The sequence below is a fragment of the Fringilla coelebs genome, assembly GCF_963513975.1.
Source record: "Fringilla coelebs genome assembly, chromosome: 6".
NCBI classification, from domain to species: domain Eukaryota; kingdom Metazoa; phylum Chordata; class Aves; order Passeriformes; family Fringillidae; genus Fringilla; species Fringilla coelebs.
The window spans coordinates 44509354-44531749 of record NC_140034.1 but is presented as its reverse complement, the minus strand read 5'-3'; the positions used below and the strand labels follow the sequence as shown (position 1 = coordinate 44531749).

The window sequence follows — 22396 nt, the reverse complement described above, 5'->3', positions numbered from 1 at the left end:
CTCCAGTGTTAACCCGCGGGTAGCTCCCACCCGGCAGCGCCGGTCCCGGGCCGCGGTGCCCCGTCACTTCCGCGGGCAGCGCCCGCCCCCTGCCCCCGGGGCCTTTCCGGGCCCTTTCCGGGGCGACCCGCGAGGGGCGGGGCGGAGGGCGGGGCCCGCCCGAGGGGCGGGGCTCGGGGAGCCGGGCCAATGGGGCGCGGGTGGGGCGGGGCTCGGCCGTGGCATGTGGCGGGGCCGCGGGGCTCCGGCGTTCCTTCCTTTCCCTGCCCGGGGCTCTTCCCTGCCTCCCCTGCCCCGGGGGCCGCGCCAGCGCCGGCCGAGCGCCTCTCCCGTCCGCGGTCGCCTCCTCCGCCGGACCCCGCCGCGTCGTGAGTTAGGGGCGGGCGGTGACTCCTGCCGGGCCTGAGGGAGCGCGGGCGGGAGGGACGCGGTGCCGGGCGAGCCGCCGCGCCGGGGTCTCCGGGGGGCGCGGAGCCCGGGCGGGTGCGGCGGACGAGGAGCCGCGGCCCGCGAGGGCGGAGCGACGGCTCGGCAGCCGTTCCCGTGAACTGCCACATAAGTTGCGAGTGCATTTGTGGCAGGAGTTGCGAATAAATTTTGCCGTGAGTTGCAGCTCTGCCCCCGCAGCAGCGAACGCCGCGGTCTGTGAGCGCGGGTAGATGGTTTTGTTAGTGGGGAGGCGGGAGCGGGGAGAACTGGGTCTCGTTGCGGGGAAGGGGGATTGACTCAGCAAGTAACTCACCGCCCCAGTAGGACATTTTTAGGCCCTAGGGGCCACCTCAGAGATCCGCCGTCTGTAGGAGTCGCCGCTCTTAGGCACGGCATCACTGATTTATAAATATATTGTGTGTCCGAATAAATAACGTTGAGCGTGTGCAGGTGAGGTTAGGCTGGTAAGTGGCATCCTGTGGTATTGCACTGAAATCTTTTTAAATTTATCCTAGTTAAAGTGAAGGTTTTCGGAAGATTTAACTGTACCCTGAGCAATGTTATCAAGGTGTCAGCTGGAGTCCAAGAAATGGCAGGAAGAATAAACATTGTTCTTTGACCAAGCTCTCAAATATTGCATGCTGTGGGGATCTCCTCTTGCAGTGAATGCTCTTCTGGTGGATGTAGCAGATACTTTAACTTTCCCCTGTGTCTCCCAAACTTTGTTTTCTAGGACTGGCAAAGAAAACTTCTGTCTCAGGATCGTGTCAAGTAATGTGCTTGATGTCCCACATGCTAGCTGACTGAATCCCTGCCAGACTTGGTCATGCAACACCATTGCTCTTTCCTGATAAAGTGAGTTATCTGACTGCTTACTGGAGGGACAAACGCAAGAAATACTCCCCACCTTAAGACAGATTGCCGTACGGTTTTGCTGAGCAATGTAAACTTGCTGATAGTGAACATTTGGTGCCCTTTAGTCCTCTGAGGCTTTATGACTGAACAGTAGCTTTGAAAACTAGGCTACAGGATGCAGGTTAATGCAATGTTTCTGTCTCAAAAGTGCATGTATTTTTGTATTAATCTGTACTATCTACCATAATTAACCACTACTGTGTATGTTCTAGGCAGTCCATTATGTGGCAATGGATAGTTTAGGAGAGAACCATCAATTTTGATTAGCTTTCACGTCTGTAGTAGATTTGAGCATGTGTCGGGCATGTTTGCTGCTTGATTCTGGTTTTTATTTATATATAATGCATGCATACACACATGTATTGTTTTAGTACTTTTTTGGAAGAAATTCCAGGCTACATGTCTCTTAACATGTTGGCGAGGACATCTTTATTTTTCGTTTTTAATTGCAAATTCCCTGTCGGATTTATAAACCCATCTGCCAGGAAACAGACCTTACATCTGGTTAGCTATTATTGAAATTCTTATTGGCACATCCACACAACCTGAAGCCTCTGCCTTCTAAGGGAAGTCTCCTGGCACAGGCTTTTTGAAGGGAATAATTTACAAGCAAAATTTCAAGCTTTGGTGATGAAAAACTTCAATGGTGTTGTATTTAAAATGTCTGGATGCATATCCCGAATTACAGGAAACATACTAGCAAACTTTTCACTTGTATGTTGCTGGCTAAATTTTCAAGTGAGAATGTTGCAGGGACGTTAAGGAATGGAGGTGTTTGTGCATGGGAAAGCTAAGGAAAAATCAGTCAGTTCACCAGGACTTGCAGGTAGTTCCTCAGCTGCTGTGCATTGCAGAGCATTGACAACCCACACCAGCTGGCCATTTGTCCTTGTTTCAGTTGGGATGGCATGCTTTTCTGAAGGAGGTGTCTGTACCTCCTTCAGGTACACAGCTGGTTCAATGTTCATTTGTGAGGTACACGAGATAGCCTTCCCACCCCTGTCCAAGACAGTAATTGTAGGGTGAAACTCCATGGGTTGTGCTGAACCAGCAGCCAGACCAGTTGATCTTTATGACTTTTTTTTTCCTCCTTCTCTTAAAAGGACTGGGAGGGCAGTATGCCTGCTGTGTGTGCTGTTGCTGGATGCCATCTGACACTGTGTGCTCTGGCTCAGCGAGGTTGTTTCCCTTCCCAGCTTCCAGCCTGTTCTGCAGGTGTAATCCTTTGTCATATCCCACAGGTCAATGACACCAGTCTGTCTGGGTGTGGGAAGGGCTCCCAGAGTGCTGTTGACTTGGTTGGTAGTGGAGCCAAGAAGTCCTGTGAAAAAAACTGCTATGGAGGCCTCTCTTGCTTGATGGTAGCAAGCATTTGATGTGTTAATTCCTCCAATCATTTCTGGTTTCCTTCCTACAGCTTAGACTGGGGGGAGTTAGTGAAGGAGTTGTGAATTGGCAGCTGGAATCTAAGGATGCTTCTGGCACTGCAGGGACAGTGACAATGCTGAAAATTAGTGCAGGCAGCACCTGGTTGTGCATTTTGGGTTCATGGCTCTTCCAGCTTTTGACTGCTGGCAATCCGAGAGAGTCCCCGTGCAGATGAGATGCTCAGGGTGCTTGTGGGGCAGCAGTTCATTCAGGAAAGGACAACTTATCTCTGCCATGCTATGGAGACTCCCTTCTTGAGGGAATGTCTGCACAGACATTTCTGCATTGTCCTGTGAACAGCTTATCCAATGAAAGTAAGTAGCAAGAACTGCAGAAGTGGGCTCTAATGCTGCGTGGATCCACATGATTGTCTTGCTGGTGGGTAAAGTAGCACTTGGCTGCTTGCTGTTTTGCTGTCTGGCTTGTGCATTGCTTTGGTTCTGTAGGTGAAAACCCTGCATTTAGCTGAGGGCTCTGCTTTGCTGTTTTTTGTGATTTTACTGAAATGAGGTTTCCTCAGGGCAGTTTTGAATGTCCATCACCATAGGTGCCAAAATGTCTGAGTCTTCCATTTCCTTTGCTGGCTTTATTTTTCTATTCTGTTCTGGGCACAGCTTCCTCAAGGCTCAGATCTTGGGTTTTAGTGCTGAGAGGTAGGTGTGCTACTGCACTGGCACCAAGGTGGTGCTGTGTAGTGCTGTCAGACTGGATGGGACTGAAACCCCATCTCCAGTGGTGGCATTGCCGTGGTGGGAAGGCTGGTCTTTAAACACCCTTTGCAGAATGTGAGGTCTGGAATGACAGTGTGTGGGTTTGGATTCTTCATCACATCTTTTCCTCTTGTTGCACATAACTTATCAAGCATTTGGAAAGCATGATGGGTGCTTGTTTGGTTGGTTGCTTTCTTGCAGGGCGATGTGCTGTGAAGAAGGGAACAGAAGGCAGAGCACCAGGGATGTGGATACTTGTTTATTTGTAGCGAGCTGGACTGTCCCCCAGGGTGGCAGGACCAGCAGTCCTTTTGTACATCTTGCACCTGCTTGAGGAACCAGCTGGTGCCCCATTTGAGCAGGAAGTTTGGCCTGTGCTGGCAGTGCAGGTTGCAGGGATGTGCCTAGATTATCTCCGTGCATCACCACAGCTCCTGGCACCTTTGCTTGGGGAGACTCAGCTGGGCTGTGTCCCCTAAAGGACAACTAGACTGTGTTCTGCAGATGTGGCCATGGGGTGTGCAAGCCCCCACAGCTACCTCTGTTATTCCCGAAGTACACAGAGAGGGAAGGAGAGGTGGTCTGTGTACAAGAGCCTTTTTATTACCTTATTGAGACATTGAGCAAGTCCCCTTCACTGCTTCTGCTAACAATGACTGTCCAGGAGGGCATTGGACTGCCTTCCCTGGCTCTACCTGACTCTGACTTGGTGCCAAGCCCAGAGAACTACTTATGCAATAGTCCAGCAAAACATGTCAGTATATATTTGTTGTGTGTCCTGGTTTCAGGTTGGGTTTTTTTTTTTTTAAAGAAGGGGTGAAGGATAGTGGCTGATAAAATTTGTGTTGAATTTTACATCTATGTCGGTGTTGGATTTATATTTGCTGGCTTGAGGAGACTTTGCAGCACTTTAACTAAATCTGTTTTTAAATCCACTTAAGTTAAACTCCTACTACAACTAGTGTGTGGAGACCAGGATGAAATCTCATTAATTTTAATAGGATTAAGCATGTTCTTTTGCTGAGTCTTCTGCTCTATTTTTTTTTTTTTTTGTTTGGCTTTTCTATGCAGAAAGCAGGATAAACTCTTCTACTCTTCCACCTCTTTGTGAAAATGCTTTGACGGGCTCACAGAAATGTCTCTCTGGTTGCATACAATAACATTTTACACATTTTTTTTCCTATGCTTTCAGCTGTAGTCCTACTGTATCCAGGCTTTTATTGGCTTTTGCTTTCCCTAAAGGCGCAATAATTCCTGACTGCAAGAAAACAGTTACAAGTGTTTGCATGGTAAGTTTCTGCACTCAAAATCATTATTTTTGCTTTTGGTCTCTCTGGATAGATTTGAAACTGATGTAAAACAAGCCAATTAGTAGAGAGAAACTATGTAGAAGTCAGCAGGAACTGAGCATATGCAGATGGGTGAGGGCAAAATTAATTTCTGTTCACCAACCAGGAATAAACTGAAGTACAGGAAATAAAGGTAGAAGTGGTCTGAATACAAACTGGTCGAAGGGTAATAGTTGGGGTCTGTCTAAGATTAAACAACCATTAACTGGAGAGGAGGCTGCTTCATGCATTTGTGTTACCTCTTTACTTCCACATTTCTCAGTGTACATCATGCCCTGAATATCAGTATTGATATAGGAATTTGATTTGTTTGTAATTTAAGTTTTAGGAACACTCCTCTTCCCTCTCTCCATCAGAAAAGACAAATCCCCTAGCAGGTATGGATTGTTCTTGAGATGCTTCTAATGACACTACATATGTGCTTCCATAGGAGAAGCTGACTGTCTTGTAGCTGTGCACTAAGCTGGATTTCAAGAGATTTGATTTACATTTTCACTTCCAGTTCTGATCAGTTCCTCCTATAGCTATACACAAATGACTCAGTCTCACACCCGTTTTCCCACCCTGTGAGATAAGGGAGGGTTGATCTGCCTTGCCTCTGCTCTGCTCTTTTGAACTGATTCCCTGTTTTGCTATGGACTAATCATATTGCAAAGGTTGGGCTGGTGTTTTTGTGTCAGCAAAACTCCTCTATGACATCAGTCTTTTTGATGAAACTTTACATCATCAGTGTTGTCTTGCTGACAGTAGCATCTAGATTGAAGCTCCTGTATCTAATTAAAAAAGGAAAACATGGTGGGAGAAAAAGCTCTCTGGTTTTTGGTTTTTTTTGTTTTTTTTTTTGCATAAGATAAACAGATCAGCTTATTAAGGAGGTTAAAGGTGGGGAATTCTGACAGGTGAGAAACGCCCATTGATACCTTGAAATTCTGTATGGGCAAGCAAAGAGCATTTATTCCAATCACAAAAGGGACCTTAAATATCATCTAGTTCCAATCCCCCCTGCCATGGGTGGAGATGATCAGGTTGTTCAGGGCTCCTTCCAACCTGGCCTTGAACACTTTCAGGGAAGGGATATCTACAGCTTCTCTGAGCAGCCTGTGCCAGTGCCTTACCACTCTCCCAGTGAAGGACTTATGCCTAGCATCTAATCTAAATCTCTCCTTGTCCTGTCACTGTCTTCTCCTGTCAAACGTCCATTTCCCTTTTTTTTTATATGCCCCCTTTAAGTACTGATGAGGTCTCCCCAGAATCTTTTCTTCTCCAGGCTGAACAGCCCCAGTTCTCTCAGCCTGTCTTCACAAGAGAGGTGCTGGATCCAGCACTCCAGGTGAGGTCTCACCAGAGCACAGCAGAGGCAGAATTCCTTCCCTTGGCCTACTGGCCACGCTGCTCTTGGTGCAGCCCAGGCTTTCTAGGCTGTAAGCAAGCATTGCTAAGACATAAATGATGTCTTCATCTGTGATGATGATTTTTAAGAGATTGCCAGCAGCTTATATTTGCATTGTGGAAGTGGCAGGACCCATGTGTTGTGGCTGTAATGAACATCTTTGAGGTGGCTGGAGGAGGCATGTGCTGTGGCTGAAATGCATCACTGGCAACGTCTGGGATATCCCTGACTCCAGCGGGCACATTTTGAGTGGTGAAGCCAGCAAGGGAATGCAGTGTCATGACCCTGCTGGTGGCTACACAACTCAGTTCTGTGCAGGTCCCAGGTTCCACAGGTTCTGCTAGACTTATTCTCACATATAAATTTAAACATGAGCTTTGTGTATTGGAAGAATTACTGCCTAAGACAGATATGCTAATGTGGAAACAGCTGATAATGTTCTTCAGGGACGCTTGCATGAGTTTGAGAAGCACGTGGCTTGGTCTGAGCTCTCATGCAGATGGCTTTTGTTACCAGCTGACTTGGTAAGCAAAAGCAGGAACTTGTGTTTGTTTGCTGTTCAGCAAATAGCTTTTGACTGAATCCCATGTATTCATAGATTCCTGTTTGTTGCTTTTCTGTCCATTGCAAAGGGAGCAAGGATTTCTAGGCTTTGAAAATCTTGTAACGTGTAGAAGCTGGTTATATATCGATGCAATGAAATATGAAATGTGTGAATTAACAGCTGTAACTGAAGTGGGTTTCCAGTGCTGATAATCAATCCTCCTAAGGAATATTTGAATGAAAAAGCTTAAAAATAAAATATAAACAGAAAATGCTGGTGAGTTGGGGAATTTTGGTTTCCTTTTTTTTCTGCAGGTTTTGGCAATATTAGTAAGCAGTTCTTTCTTGGTGGTATGTTCTGCACTTGGTCTTTGACCCCTCTGAAAGTGGAAACAGATGTAATGCAAACTGTGGAGTAGGCAACCTGTCCCCTGGGAGCTGACTGAAAACAAACCCCTCTACTAAATGAGCTCTTAAGTTATTGCATGTCTTGGGACAAATTTGTTTGCAGTAAATCAGTAAGATAACACCTGCAGAGGTCCCTTCTGGAGTTAAAATACATGCCCCAAAGTTGTGATGAGCAGCTGACTCAGGCATTCACATTTACAGTTGCTTCTTAGCAAGGTGCAGTGAATGCCATCCAGTGAACACAGGGCTGTAACACAGGATTTCATACAGAGATTCATCTGCATTAAAGGTGTCTGAGTGAAGGAGAGAATTTGTAAATAAAATGTGTGGACAAATTTATTTCAGTATTTTTCTCTCATCTCCAGAAATGTTACTGCTGGAGGGAAGTGGCTCTAAAAAGCAAAGAGTGAAATGGTGGGCATGCAGTTTAAATGGTTAAAGATTGTTTGATTTTATAGATGTTAATATGCATCTGCATAGGTAGAGAGTTTTCTGTCTTGGCCTATAGGTGCTAGTGGGTTTGTTAGGAAAGATCCTCTTCAGATGGCTGTCAGAAAAAAAAGGTATATAAACCTAAAACGAACCCCAAAATCCTCAACACATGATCCTCACTGCAGTGCAGTTTTTCTGCTCTGCTGTCAGCTTGGGCAGATTTACCTCATGATGTAATTCCAGGCAATTGAAGTGAAAGTGCCCTTCTCCATTACATCCTGGGAAGATGCTGGTTCTGAACTGCCCAAAATAGAGAAGGAACCTGAAGAGGAGACTTCTGGTCCTCTGAACCATTGCTGTCTGGAGTTTTCTGTGATCTCTTCTGGAAACTTTCAGGTCTCTGGATGATTTTAAGAAGCAAACACAATTGGCAGCAGTTGACAGTTGTGGTGCCCAACATGCATTGTGTCACTGAGATTCCTGACATTCTGTAGAGATGACTGTGCTGCTTATAGGGCAGTTCTTGGTTTACTGCAAACTGCAGCTTTCGAGGAAAGCAGCATTGGTGCCACTTCACCTTGTGTTCTGAGGCAGTTTGGTGGTGGGATGTGACCCCTCTGCTTCGTTACAATTGAACAGGAGCAAGAGCAGCTGAGAGGGCAGGGGCAGGTTTATGGTTTTGAGGTTCCTACAACCAGCTGATGGGACTCTTCAGCCTTCAAGTTGGACTTGTTAGTCTGGTCTCTAGTTCTGAGGGTCCTAAACTCTGTTTAAAGGTTGAGGCTGAAGAAGTGTTGTACCTCAGTGCTGGCTGCCTCGTTTTTCTGCGTTTATAGCCTTTTCTGCATTTATAGCCATTTCTCATTCCAGTCTTGCAGAGTCTCTAGCAGCAAACAATTTGAAACAAAAGGTGTTGTTTGATAGGTAGAAGTGCATGTTAATTCAAGTGTGAATTCTTTAATTCTTGGCACATCATTTGTTTTGTATCTGATTTCGTTCAGTTACAGTCTGTTCCACCTCTTGATTCCTGACCTACAATGGTGTTCTGATGGTATTGGACAGGTTTGTACTGGAGTACACTGGAGCTGAAGTCTTCAGAACACCAGTCAGAAGCAAGCACTGAGAGTTACTGCTTGTAGTGTGGTTTTTATCTGCTTGTCCTTTCCCTTATTTTTGTTGTCCAAGCTTGGATAACCTCTCCTGGGGAAAAAACTTTTGGCTTAGATAATTAGTGTATGGTGAGCTCATCTTTTAACTAGGGTGAAACCAGGCTCTATCTTGTTGGTAGTTTGGCTTTTCTAGTTCACTGTTCCCCTCATTACAGGATTGGGGTATCTTTGTCATAAAATCAGTAGCCAGAAGTTTCCAATAGGTTCAGTCTTCCTGCTGCTTCTAGGTCACATCTTCTGGAGGAGTAAGAATAATCTCTTAATTTTGTTGTAAGTTCAGGTGTTAACATTTGAGAGAGAGGTTTCAACTTTGGGAGTTTTTTCTATGTTTGTTGCTGTATTGCTGAGCAAAAATTGAAGACTGATATTAGCACAGAGGCATCTGAGATGGCTTCTGAAAATATCTGTATTTGTGACCCCATCTGTCCAGTCAAATACAGAACACTTTTCGCATTTGAGTCTGGTACAAGTGAAACTGATGTTTGTGGTAGTTGTAATCTCTCTTGGTGAGCTGCTCTGCTGACTTTCTGTAGATGTCCATGACATTCAGGTGACCCCCTGGCATAGTTCTGGAGTTCTTGTTAGCCACATCAGCAGCAGACAGATAGACCTTTTATACCGAGCTCAGAAGGGTTTGGAAGAGCCTGCTGCTGCCTGTGCAGTTCCTCTTCCATGAGTGAGAGGCTCTGGGGTACTGGAAGAGCTTTGAGAAGCTCAAATCAAGCTTATTTTACTTTGATTGATTAATCAGTTTTTGAGTATCAAGACTCAAAACTGTAGGAAAGTGTAACTCTAAAATGGAAAAGAGGGAACCTAGAACAAGGTAGGAGAGCACAGCTGCTGCCCTGCTGGTTTGTAGGAGATGAGACCCCAGGGCTGAGGCACTTCTGCAGATGCTGCCTTGGCAGCTCATGAGGGTGAGGAGAGGGAAGGATGATGTTCTTCTAGGTTCTGATAACAGATAGATAGGTTTAAATTCAGATTGGTGCAGGACCTGAAGATTTGCTGGCTAAGAAGAACCTGCCACAGGGAAGACCAGCAAGGATAAGGAGAGCTGCTGCTCCATTCAATTCTTTCTTTCTTTGGAAAAAAATAGATTTGGCTAAGCTTTCCCACCCACCCTGCCCTGTGATTTCCACACCCTTCAAGCTGTCAAAATCACAAAGCAGGGATGCATGTGCCAGCAAACTTTATTTGGTATTGCTGTAAGTGTGTTCCTGGCTTGGAGACTTTAGGAAGAATCTCTTCTTTGTCCTAACATATGTATGGTGAAAACCTCCCCAGTGTCATACTGCATTGAGATAAGCTGGAGTGTCTTTGCTGCATCTCACTTGGGAGAACTTCCATATGAGAATACCTTTGTTTTTTAACCTGAGTTGTTTGCTTAAATAAGGGAAACCTCTTATAATCTAGGAGTCTTCAGGTTGTTTTGCTTATGAGGATAACTGGAGGTGGAGCCACATATGTTTGGAATTTTTTTTTTAATTTGTGTTTATTTTCCATATTTCAGGATATGCACAAAGATCTTACTTCCTTGAAGAAAGGAAAAATAACCAAAAATTCTTCCAGTTGTTTTAGGGCTGAGCAGACATTCCCTTTCAGTCATAGCACTGGGGTCATGTTTTGGCTGTTCCAGGCTCTCTGAACTGAGGATTCCTGAGTTTCTGAGCTCCCACAGTTTTGTCTGATGCTTTTGTAATGTAAGGTGACACTTTTGCTCTGTGTAACCCTACTGAAAACCATGCACAGACCTAAATTCCTGAGCAAAGATGCAGAACCTTGTGTTCTGGATGGAGGTATGTCCTGTGTTTCCATGGTCCTAAAATTAGTATTTCAGCTACATGGACCTATAGAGGAGCATAATGATTTCTCAGAAATATCTGGAGTGGAAAATAACATTTCAGTGAAACTTGAATTGATCTGGATTGCCAGGAATTTGCTGACTGTGGTAAAATTCTGCAGGGCAGGAGGTGGGTGGGTGACCAGACTTAACAGCCTGGCACTTGCTCCAGAAGTAACACTCTTGGTTATTTGTACCTTCAGGCTGAAGTCACTTCTTGCTAAGTCTCTGTTAGCTCCACACTTGTCAGTTTGGGATTCAGTAGCACCTCAGGCACAGTTTATTTCTGTGCATGTGGAATGTGCTGGTTCCATCCATCAGCAAGCATGGTGCACCTGCACTGCAGAGCACCTGTGGCTGCAGGCACTTAGAGGAACCAAGGTCGGGAGCTGGCCTTTTACCCTTCTTGATGAACTTTGCTCTGTGTTAGTTCAAGGGCTGCAGAGCTCATGTGGGAGCCCACTGGGATGGTTTCTTTGAGGGTCTTGTTGAAAGCTGGTTAATTTGAAACACATGGTGTGAAATGCCCTGCATATGATCTCCAGTTCCCATGAGACAGCAACACGTCTGAAAACTTCTATCTGCTTCGGGTGCAGACCAGACTAGGGAAGGTTGCAGTTGAGCCACAGTACACATTTCTATTGCTTAAAGGTATTTTTGTTGACAGATTTATTGTTCAGCCACAGCTTTATGCAGTTAGCTTTTGGCAGCTTGCTTTTGTGTATATTAAAACTGGATTGTTTCAGATATTTCAAAACAAGGCACATTTTCATAAATCAAATAGCTGTCTGATCATTTTTCACAGGAAAAATGTTTTGCTGAGTAGTACTTCTCAGGATCAGAACTGCAGCACATGGCACTAATATGAGTGAGAAATGATGATGGATGGGTGGTGCTGGTTTGGGAGTTTTAGACTTTAACATTTATTTCTTCAGAGGCAAAGTGTGATGGCCATGAACAGTGGCAATGTAGATTGTCCTCAGCTGTATAAGCTGTCTGCCTGGTGCCTTGAGAGAGGAAGCAAAGTGGGCAACCAAGGAACAGATAGGTGGAGATGGGTAAAGCTGGTAGGAGCAGCTTTGCAGCTTATCAATAACTTTGTTGGGCAGCCAAAAGAACGTGATGGCTCTAAAGCTGCTATTCAGAGATTCATGTCACTTCACCTGGTCATACTCAGCTGGCATTGGGTCAGCCTCATGTGCCTTGGTGTTGCCCCTTCTATCTCCAGATCTATTTACATGTGCATCTTCAGTCTTGGAGGGAAGTAAAGTAAAGTAAAATGCATCTGAGGATTGCAGTGTGGATTCCTGTCTCCTGTATTCCTGCCTTGATTTACAAAATGAGATGCGCTTGTCTTGCCTTAGCAAAATCTGGTTTAATTCTGTTTTCCTAAAGAGGGAAATGTTGCACTTGTTCAGACAGCTGACATGTCAAGTGTTTAGCAGCAAATGCAAGTGGGAAATAGGCCTTATGCCTTCCCAGTTTGATGGGAGAGTAGCACTGTTGTCTGCAAAAGGTATTCCACCCCTGTTTTCCTTGCATTGTTGTTATACTGAAGATAGTCTATTTCTTTGCAACTCCAACCTTATTTCATACCTAGTCCATGCACTCTTGAGTATGAATTTTGAGGCAGTGTCTACTGGCTGTTCAGTGGCAGCTCAAAGGAGCATGTGTTGCCCTAAATGACTTGCTTTTCACACTTTGTACCTGTGATCTCTAACACCCACACTCCCTCTTTTTCTGGTTTTTTGGTCTACTTCTGTATCTCTCTTCACCCTGGTGCAGTCACTGCATGCACCTTGCAGCTGTTTAACCAGGAACAGCTGAGGCTGCTGGGGTCAGGTGGAAACAAGGGATTTGTATTCCAAGGGCTTCTCTGTGCTCTTGCAACATCATCCCAATCACTGTTCTTTGAAATAATGATAAATTTTTTTATTATTTGTATAAATTCCTCAGCTTAAGCCGTGTGAGATCAGCAAGAAGCAAGGAACTCTTCTGAAACCCAGCAGGCAGTGCCCTCTGGGTATATGTGTGCATTGCAGTCATCAGTCATTCAGCTGTTGACTCAAAGTTATTCTGGTTTGCCAGCATGCTTATTCCCTGCTGAGTTACAGCCACAGATAACAAAAGTGAACTTTGTGTTTTTCAGAGTGTAGTCTTTTCTCAGATTTTATTTGTTGCTGTCTTTTGTGGTTTGGTTTTGCTTTGGTTTGGCTTTGAATTTCCTTGGGGATGTTTTATAGGCAGAGCAGGTAGTGCTTGAGAAGTGAATTTTGCCCCAATTTCTCAAGATTTACTTCTGAGGGGATCAGTAGCATTCATCTCTTGCCCTGTGCTGTCCAGACGGCTCGACACGGTTTGGGCAAGAAGGTTTAGTGAGTGTTGTTTTGGGATGGAGGTGCAAGGGGTGGGTGCTCAGAGGGGTCTCTGACTACAGATGGAGCCATGTGGGACTGGCTAGCAGTGTGACCAGAAATACAGCTTATTGCTTGTGATAACAGAGAGCAGTTGTTAAGTTGGGGAAAGTGATCTGCAAGTAGTTGTAACTCCTGTTCTGGATGAGTGAAATTGGCTAAGGTGGAAGAGGCCAGAAAAAATCCCCACCTCTAGCTGGAGTATCTGATATTTAATACAGCATCCCAAGCCTCATCTGTAGTGCATTAAGGTATGGCTGCAACTGGTTATCCTCTCATTGGTCTTGGAAAGGAGCTGTTTCCTTGCCTGATACACTCACAGTCTCTGCATTGTGTTTGTCTGCTTCACACACTCGCTCTGCAGTCTGCAAAGGGATTTTTACAATTGGCTAAAGGATGTTGAAAAGTGTTTTAAGCTTGTAATCGTGTGTGGAGTGCCTTAGGGGAAGGTATTACCAGTTGGTCCCTGAGGAGACCATGTTTAGTGAGAGGCAAAGGGGGAGACAAATCTCTTGTGCATGAACTTGGCATGTCCCCCTAAACCATTGCTGACCTAATCCAGAAAGGCTGCCAGGTACTTTGGAAGAGGTGAGAGTAATTTTCTGGGGTTTTGTTTTGCTCTGCAGTTGTTGCAGTTAAGTGGAACCAAAGTCAACTGTGATGGGAAGGACTTCTAGCAAATTGATGTGGTGGATACAAAGCATCTCTTTGTATAGGGGTTGCATGTTAATGCAACAGCTTCTGGCTACTGGTGTGATCATTTGATATTGCAAATATATGTAGTTCTTGGGTTAGTTGAGATTAATATTAATATTTTATTTGTACTAAAACTGAGATTTTAACAATAATGATAGTATTTATTTATAGCTATAAACCTGTTATATCTGCAGTTTCGAAATGCAATGCAGGATGTTTATTCTTAGAAGGTGGTTATTATTTCAAAATTATTACTTAAGGTGTCCTTACTAGTTTATTTGAAACAGTGTATGCATACATTATTACGTGGGTAACTCATTCTCAGGGTTACTTCTTAGGTTGTAAAATAATGCTTCTTATAAACCCTGGACCTTGAAAAGGGACATAAGCTGCACTCTTTAAAATGTGAAATACATTAATGATGGGGTTTTTTTCTTTTATGTTTGTGAGTTAAGTACTGCTTTCTGAATCTCTGCCTATGACCTGTGAACTTTTCAAAAAGTGCACTTACTTTGGCAGTGTGTGGTGGGAGTGCAGGTTGCCAAACAGTGCTCTGAGGGGAAGTACCTCTAGTGTCTTTGAGGGAACCCAATTCACTTGCTTTAAGTTGAAGGATTTGGGGTTTAAAGGAAGTCCTTTCTGTCTGCTCTAGGAAGATCTCTTGTGGGCAGAGTATTTAATGTTTTCTCTTGCTTTCCCCCTTGCTCTCTATCTTATCAACTTCAGCTTTCAATGGTTAACCTACAACATATGCAAAGAGCGACAGTAAGAGTGTGATAAAGGCTGAGACAAACTTGTAAGAGTGCCTTGCAGTTTGGGGCAGTGGGAGAAGTATTGGAAATTGGCTTGGCTGAACAACCCAGATTAGTATTGCCAATTCCCTGATGGGAATGTGGGGCTGCTTTCCTGAGCAGCCGATACTGGTGTAGCTGGTTGCAAAGGCTGTGCTGGTATTGCACAGGTCACCTCCTCTCCTGTCCTGATCCTTTCAACTTTGCTAAGGTGCACTTGGAAAAAGGAGTGATAAGGAAAGAGCAAAGTCAGTCTGTGCTGTGCTTGCATAGTGTGTAATGGGAGGGAGGCCCCGCTGGGGCTGGGCACCGGGCGTACTCGCTGGGACATGGGACTAGGTGGGGCTGCTGAGCTGCCTTTCCCTGCCAAGACTTCTGTTCTCAGGTCACATTTAGAAATATTTCCAGCTGCCAGGTGAGATGACTCAGGCTTGAACTTCTGGCTGCACTGAGAAACCTGCTCGCACAAAATGAGCCTGATGCTGTGCACGCTTGCCTCAAGGAGAAAGCTACAGAGGGGTGCAAGGGCCCTGCAGTCATTTTAGGCTTCCCATCTCTCTGGGAGAGCAGAAGATCTAAAAATGCTCCATCTGTTTTCAACAGGTAAAATAACTCTTTTACTATAATAAATAGGCAGGAAGGAGACTCTTGACTTCCTCAGGGAACTTGAAGGTTGACTAGGAAAACTGAATTTAGGGCACTGCATTTTAGTGTCAAGTTTTGTCCCCATCTTTGGCACTTTGACAGTCTAGTGTGGACCTGTATATTGTGTGTCCTCTGGGAACCTTGGGGTAGCTGTTTGTGTTTCATTCCTTTTCTGGTAGGGTGGTTTTGAAGCTAAAACTCTGTTGCCCTGTTTGGGAGCTTTAGGATGTAGTAGAAGGAAAAATTGGAAGCAAAATTTTAATGGTAGAAGGCATCAAAATATTGCAATCTGAGTCACAGCTAACAAACATTATGTGGGGCTTTTTTGGAGGAGAAATAGCTCTTCGATTCTTAAATTCACAAGCATGGTTGAAGTTGGAGTTCTCATGGTTGAAACTGAGACTTCTAGCCTGGATGGCTAAATGAGGGTCTTACGCACATTCCTGAGGGCTGTTGGATGTTCTTCACTGTGGTATTTATACCATTCACACATGCTGCTCATGCTGTGTTGTGAACTGCCTTTGCAGTCAGCGCATCCAGCTCAGAGATGTCACACAAAGCTGAATCTCTGAAGGCTGTCACATTTCTCTTCATAACTTCAGGATGGCGACTAAAGCTTGCTTAAGTGATGAGGAAGAGGATTGCTCTTAAAAATTACTTAGAGAAGAGGCTTACAATAGGTCTAGTTCAGACTGAAATGTATGGGAGTTCATACAAGCTCCAAAGACCTCAGAACCAAGAGGGTAAATCCAGAAAGAAGCTACTAATGTGCTCTGATGTCAGTGGGAGCTGTTTCAGTGTCTTCAGTGATGAAAGCCCCTCCATTGGCTCAGTCACATGTGTGGATTAATAATGAAGGAAATACATTATCTGTTGTTTTATGTGGGGAAATGAAGTGCTTACTGTGGGTGTGAATATTCTTCAGTAACAGCTGTGTCTCTGTAATGTCTTGGAAGACCAGAGGTACTGGTTTTTGCTTGTTTTCAATAAAAATTTCTTTGAGCTTTTCGTAATGAGCAGGAAAACCAAAGCAGAAATCAACCTTGGTTACTTGGTTTTGACTGACTTGGTGTAAAGGCAGGACCAGGACTGTAGTTCCCCTTATTGTCAGTGTGCTCAAACTGGCGAAAACCCTTCTGCCGAGCCTGGGCACAACATTTAGGGTCCCAGAATGAGTCCAAAGACATCATATCTGTGCTGCCACATGTTTTTGGGCTTTGGCATTGCCGTTGTACACGTGGCTTTTGACTTAAGCTGTTCTCCATTGGGATGTGAAGGAAGGAGAGCAAAGTACCTTTTCCAAAGAAAGAGCCTCTCTGGGAAGCTGGGAAAGGTCTTTACTCCTCCTGCCTCTGAGCCTTTGCTTGTTTGTGATGTCTAATGATAATTGCCTGCCTTTTGTATGTTTTTATTTTCCATTCCTGCTCATAGGGATATAAATTGTGGTTTGTTTTTTTTTTTAATAGGTATATTGCAGTGAATCTGAAGTTGATATAAGAGAGAATTTCTTCTGGGAAGAGAAGCTTCCCTGTAAGGCCAGCCCTGAAGATGTGGACTGCCATTGTGTTCTTCCTGCTGATTTCCATCTGTATCTGTGAACACCGGTTTTCAGTCCTGAAAGGGAGAGGAGTCCACATAGTGCAAATAAACAGGCTTACAAGTGAAGAGCAATGCAGGCAGGCTTGTCAGAGCCCAGGTGCTTCAGGTGAGGTTCTTGTCCCTTGGATGGAATTCCAGCTGCATTTTCTGCTCCTTGAAGGTCTCTGCTGCTCCTTTGACTTTCTTTTTTAATTCCAGTTGTTTACAGGCATTTACAGTTACAGCTGCTATGTGTGGTCAGAATAACTTCTGACAGATTTGGTTAAATTGAATCCAGGACAACTGCTTCCCAGGGCCCTTCAAGCTTCCATAGGAAACAGCACGTGCTGTTGGTGTGCACTGATGGCGTGCAAAGTGTTAGGTCACTTGAATTGCAGAAATTATTCCCTGCTGCCAGATGTTTGCAAGTGAGCAGTGCTGTTGTAGACAGCTGCACTAGAAGGAGTAATCTTTGCTCCCTGGTATTTTTGTGTGTTTTCTGCCTTAGAAGAAACCACTTTGTCCTGCAACCAAGGACAGGATTAAATCTGTTGAGGTAAAAGCCTTCTCACTACATCTGAGATGTCTTTACAAAGAACTAAACTTTGAAAAGAGTCTTCTAGTTTTCTTTGTGAAGGTCCCAATCCTGTCTAGCCAGATGACAAAGCTTGTAGCTCCTACAAAAAGCCAGTGATGCTGTGGTGAAGATGAGACCTTGGCTCAGGTGGATGAATATCTGACATTCACATGGTTAGGAACCAAATAAAGATGCTGGTTTTAATGGCCATTAATAGTAATTTTCCTCATTAAGACATCTAGATGAATTTACATGGGTCCTAACTGTAGTGCATTTCGTTTAAATTGCTGTTGTCAGGAGATGCTGGTACTAGAAGACACACAGGTACGTAGGCTACATTGGCAATTTTGGTTTCATTGCCTTTCTTTGGTTATTTTCATTAAGGCTGAGTCAGGATCCTTCAAGCCCAGACCTTCTAGATATTGTGTGGGGTTTTTTTGGGGGTTTTCTTTTTGGTCCTTTTTTTTCAATTCTTTAACTAGAGCCCTAAAGCAACGTCTTTGGTATCCTGTGTGTGTGTGTGCAGCAATCCATTTTCTCTGCTGCTCTGCTGTTTTCAGGGAGCCATCGCTGTAATTGGTCTGTGCCCTACCAGAATCACTGCCTTCTCCTGCAGTGTCACCAGCTGAGCGTGTGCCAGAATGCCGGAGAACAAGACATCAAAGACCTGCTTGCAGGTAAAGCCATGTTTCAGCCTTCAGGGAAATCCAGGATCTTGATTATTTTGCTTTAAATGTCTACATTTAACCCTTGATGGGCTTTCAGCTGAGGAAGATGGGTTCGCGCCTGCAGGGTGATTCTGTAGGTACAGTTCACTGGAGTAACTGTTTCACTTTGCCCTAGAGACTCTGGCACTTCCAAGAGTGCATGATGTGTCTTTGAGTAACTTTTGTAACACTTACTGAGTAACAGTTTGTCTCCATGTTGAAGACATCATTCATTCAAGCTGTTTGCACGTCACACGCTGCCCTAGTGAAACTCAAGGCATAACAGATGTATTTATATCTTTTTTTTCAGAGAAACGAAAATGTCCTAGCATTGTTTTTCTCTCAGATTGCCAGGATTTTGTTCCAGAGTCAACAGACTGCTTCTTTAATCAGAGCAGCAATTGCTCATGGTGACTTTCCAGTGCCAGGGTATTCAGTTTTAATAAAGTGACACAGTAACCAAATGGAGCTTATTTATAATTGGGAAATCAATCTTCTAAACTTTGTTTAAAGAGTTCACTGTACGCAAGTTTAAAAAAAAGGTTGTTCATGATTCTTTTGGGTTGGCAAAGGTTTCTCTGCAATGTAACAACTGGACTTGTGATAAGCAGATGGGATTTATGTCACTATAAATCTAGCTCACTTACTTGTGAAGGAAATTATCCTGATGGATGAAGGTGTAAGTAGAAATTTCTGTTCAGTTTTGACAAGTGAAAATTACGAATCTAGGCACAAAGGCTTTGTTGATGGTGTCTAACTTTGAAAGCATGAATCCTCTTCTCAGGAACTGATATTTGTAACGCTGCTCCTGTTGATACTGTGCTTCTGCATTGTAGCTCTCTACTTCATTACTCCCCTTTTGTGAAATTAACTCCTTGGCTGGGCAAATATGAGAGGTCTGTGGCAGAAAAAAACAAACAAAAAAACCTCAAAAGGATTATGTGCAATAAAGGCTGGGGGGGTCTTGAATTTTCATGTTCTCGCTGAGTTCAGGACTGTTTTATTCCACTTGTACTGTGTGTGCTGCAGAATATGTGTTCTGGTTTGCATGTTGGGTGTTGAGGTTAGATTTGAGCTTGAGAGTTTTTAATTCTTACAAAAGTAATTTGTTTTGTCTTTTGGAAGAAATTGTCAACAGCAGATGGGAACCAGCCCTGTTTCACCCCCAGAGCCATCCACAGAAGACAGAGAGGATGCTGAATGCACGGATTGACCAACACAGTGTGGAAAACACTTTTTCTTTAATTGCTCAGACTCACAGTATTCATTTGAGGCATTTGCTTGGGGTTCAGAAGAGAGATGTCACAACAAGTACAAGGAAACTAATTGCAAACGATGCTACCACCACTGCCCCTGCAATAACAAACATTACGAATGCAACTTTCTCTACCACTTACGAAGCAACTGCCAAAGCCTCAAACACCCCTGGAGGTTCTGATACCTTTATTACAACTGTGTCATCCTCTGCCTTTTCTCTCCCTCATGGTAACATCTCTGCTCCCACTCCCAGCAATGTCACCCAGATGGTGACGACCAGCCAAAAATTAGGAAGTAGTAGCTCTGTCCCAGTACTGTCCCCCACTTCTGCTGCCCTCACTGTTCCTTCTGAAGCAGGTACCCAAGCACAGCAGCCTACACCAGGCACCACCAGCAGCAGTGCTCCTCATGCTGACAGCCTCACCACTGCTGCAGCTGACCTGAAGCTGCTGACCGCAGCACTGACCACCCCCATCCCGCAGGAGACAGGGACACCTTCCAGTGCTTCCACGCCTGCCGTCCCAACAGAGAGCTCTCACTCTGTGAATCCAGTGCATGCTGGCACATCCCCAGATCTAAAGCCAGAGGTAATTACAGTCACAGCATCCTTGAATGAATCAGCTTCTCCTCTGGGCTCTACAAGAGGTGCCATGGTTTTAACTACAACCTCTACAGTAGCAACTACGACTGAACATGGGATAAAGTCAACATCTGATGTCTTTTCAACAACCATGGCTCCAACAGATGCAGCCAGAACAACAGATGCAGCCAGAACAACAGCTTCAGGCCACACAGCAACTCAGGACACAGACAACGAGTATCTTCTCATTGCTGCTGAGCCCCTGACTCAGTACTTAGTGGATAAAAGTTCACTACTTGCAGTGCTTTTAGTTGGTACGTTCTTTTTCTTAACTGTTATAGTTCTTTTCCTCATGCAGGCCTATGAGAGCTACAAGAAGAAAGATTACACACAAGTGGATTACCTGATCAATGGAATGTATGTGGACTCAGAGATGTGAAGAGGTGGGGATAAATAGTAGGCAAGAGATGGAAAGGAGATTCAAAGTCTGCATGACATTTTTTTCCTTTCTGTTTGCCTATAACACAAACTGAAAGTGCTTCCAAATTTACTTCTAGTGCAATTGAGGAGAAATGCCATGTACTGTATTAAGAAAAAATAATAATTTTTTATTCAACTGTGCAACAGGTTGCTGCAAAATCTTAAAAAAGGAATAATTTTTAACATTTTCATAATGCACAGTAGCTTTGGCCATTATAATTCATTGCAAAGCAAATCTAACAAGGTGTAAGTTGCCATCATCTGAAAATGCTGTAGTGCTTTTCAGCTGTTTACAGTGCAGGTTGTGTTTCATTTGTTTCACGTGTGCTCCTCTGAAAACAGAGCAAAGGACGCTGTCACCTTTTGTGAAGTGCTCCCAAATAGCCAGATGAGAAGTGTGGAGTACTGTTGCAACAGGGGACTTTTAATCCAGTGTGTGTCATATTTCAGTGTGCTTCTTGCTTATGAAGAGGTCTGTTTACAAGGTATTGTAAACTCTGTTTACTGCTAACCCAAGGTATCTTTTCACCATGGAGTGGATTACTGTGCCTCTGCACTTAAATGATCTTATTTTTATATTCAGTTAATAAACGGGGCCCTGGAAGGGCAGATCTTCTTGTGTTTCTCGTTTCATTGCTGTCCCTGCCAGTTCAGAAGCAAGCAAATGGGCTTTTGGGGCTTAAGTAAATTAGCTCCACTTCAGTATTCCAAGTGTGGGGGCTTTGAAGACCTTGCTGAAAGCGTGGACATGTCACAGAAGATACTGATCATCTTCCTGAGTACTGCTTCTTTAATTTAAAGCCATTATGCTGTCAGTCTCCCAGGTGTGCAGACCCACTTACTGCTTATTATCTTTCATACTTAGAGCATTGGCCTCTGTTTTGGTTTTTCTTTTGCATTTAGGACCAGCACAGAGTTGTTAGTATTTTGGAAACTTAATTGCACATGCAGTTGCAACTTGGCTCCCCAGGTCTGCAGCTGAGCAGAAACCACTTGATTTTTAGGCAAATATTCTTCAGTGATGAGTGCATCTTATTTGGATGACAGGTAAATACCAAAGTGCTGGATTGAGGTGTGTTGGGGTTTTTGTAACCATTTTGATGGCTTGTCTCTCACTTTGAATTAGTTGGCTCTTCTTTAAACCAGTTTGCATGTAATCTTGAGTGAGAGTTGATAATAAGCAAACCTCAGAATTTGAGCTGCTGAGTTCCAGTTTCATTATTTATTCAAGTTTTTGGCCTGTTTAGAATTTGGAGGGAGCCTTTACCCTGGAAGAGGCTGCTTTGTAAATGACTTGATTGTCAGTTGAGAATGCTGTGAAAACAGCTGCAGAAAGCACAAGCAGCAGCACAGCCAAGGGGTTGTTTGAAAAAAAATAGGCTGGAGAGATTTTCATGAATCTTACCCAACACACAAAAGTTTTTTGAGGGCAAAACTTCAGTAAGTAGAGCGTGTTGAGGAAAGAGACTACTTTGGAAGTGAGATCACTTGGTTTTCAGCATCAGGGTGCATTTTGCAGTACTTTTGCAAGGACCTCATCTGCATGCCAGTAGGCAATAGGTTAGAGCATCTCTAAGGGTAAAGGGGTAGTGTGGTTTGGGGAGTCTGCCTCCTTGGAAGGTTTGAAGTACAAGCCACAAAATTTACTCCATGTTTCCCTGGGGTGAGGCAGAATTTTTGAGGGTCTCAGTTTTACTGTATTTTAAGATTACTATTAATTGGTTTGCCCTGAGCAGAAGGGAACCGAATTCTGATTTCTCCATCTTCCAGGAGCCACCCGTGTAGAGCATTGTGCAAACAAGGTGCTGGGAACATCCCCCAGCACAGCTGGGGAGTTGCCCCCTGTTGAGGTGCTTGGGATTGTGTTGAGCTGTTAGCATGTCTGGCAGATGCTGTTCTACATCCACCAAGTCCAGAGATTTATCTTTACATAGTGATTTCAGGTTTCACTCTAATTGCAGGTGAGTCACTAACCACAGACCTAAGCATGTGGTCTTGAGCTTTGCTCCAGATACTGAGATAAGAGCTGTCTGCTGGCTCCCTGCCATCTCCCAAATA

The 22396-nt window shown here is 44.3% G+C and overlaps 1 protein-coding gene across 1 annotated transcript; it reads left to right on the top strand.

Annotated features, from left to right (window-relative positions):
- The first annotated feature begins 238 nt into the window (after window positions 1-238).
- On the top strand, window positions 239-20957 carry LOC311154866 (uncharacterized protein C11orf24 homolog). Its single transcript, XM_084207653.1, has 6 exons — window positions 239-368; window positions 1163-1284; window positions 4675-4771; window positions 16626-16864; window positions 17875-17991; window positions 19147-20957. The coding sequence occupies exons 4-6, from the start codon at window positions 16708-16710 to the stop codon at window positions 20295-20297; spliced, it is 1425 nt and encodes a 474-aa protein (XP_084063779.1). The 5' UTR covers window positions 239-368; window positions 1163-1284; window positions 4675-4771; window positions 16626-16707; the 3' UTR covers window positions 20298-20957.
- Window positions 20958-22396: the final 1439 nt, after the last annotated feature.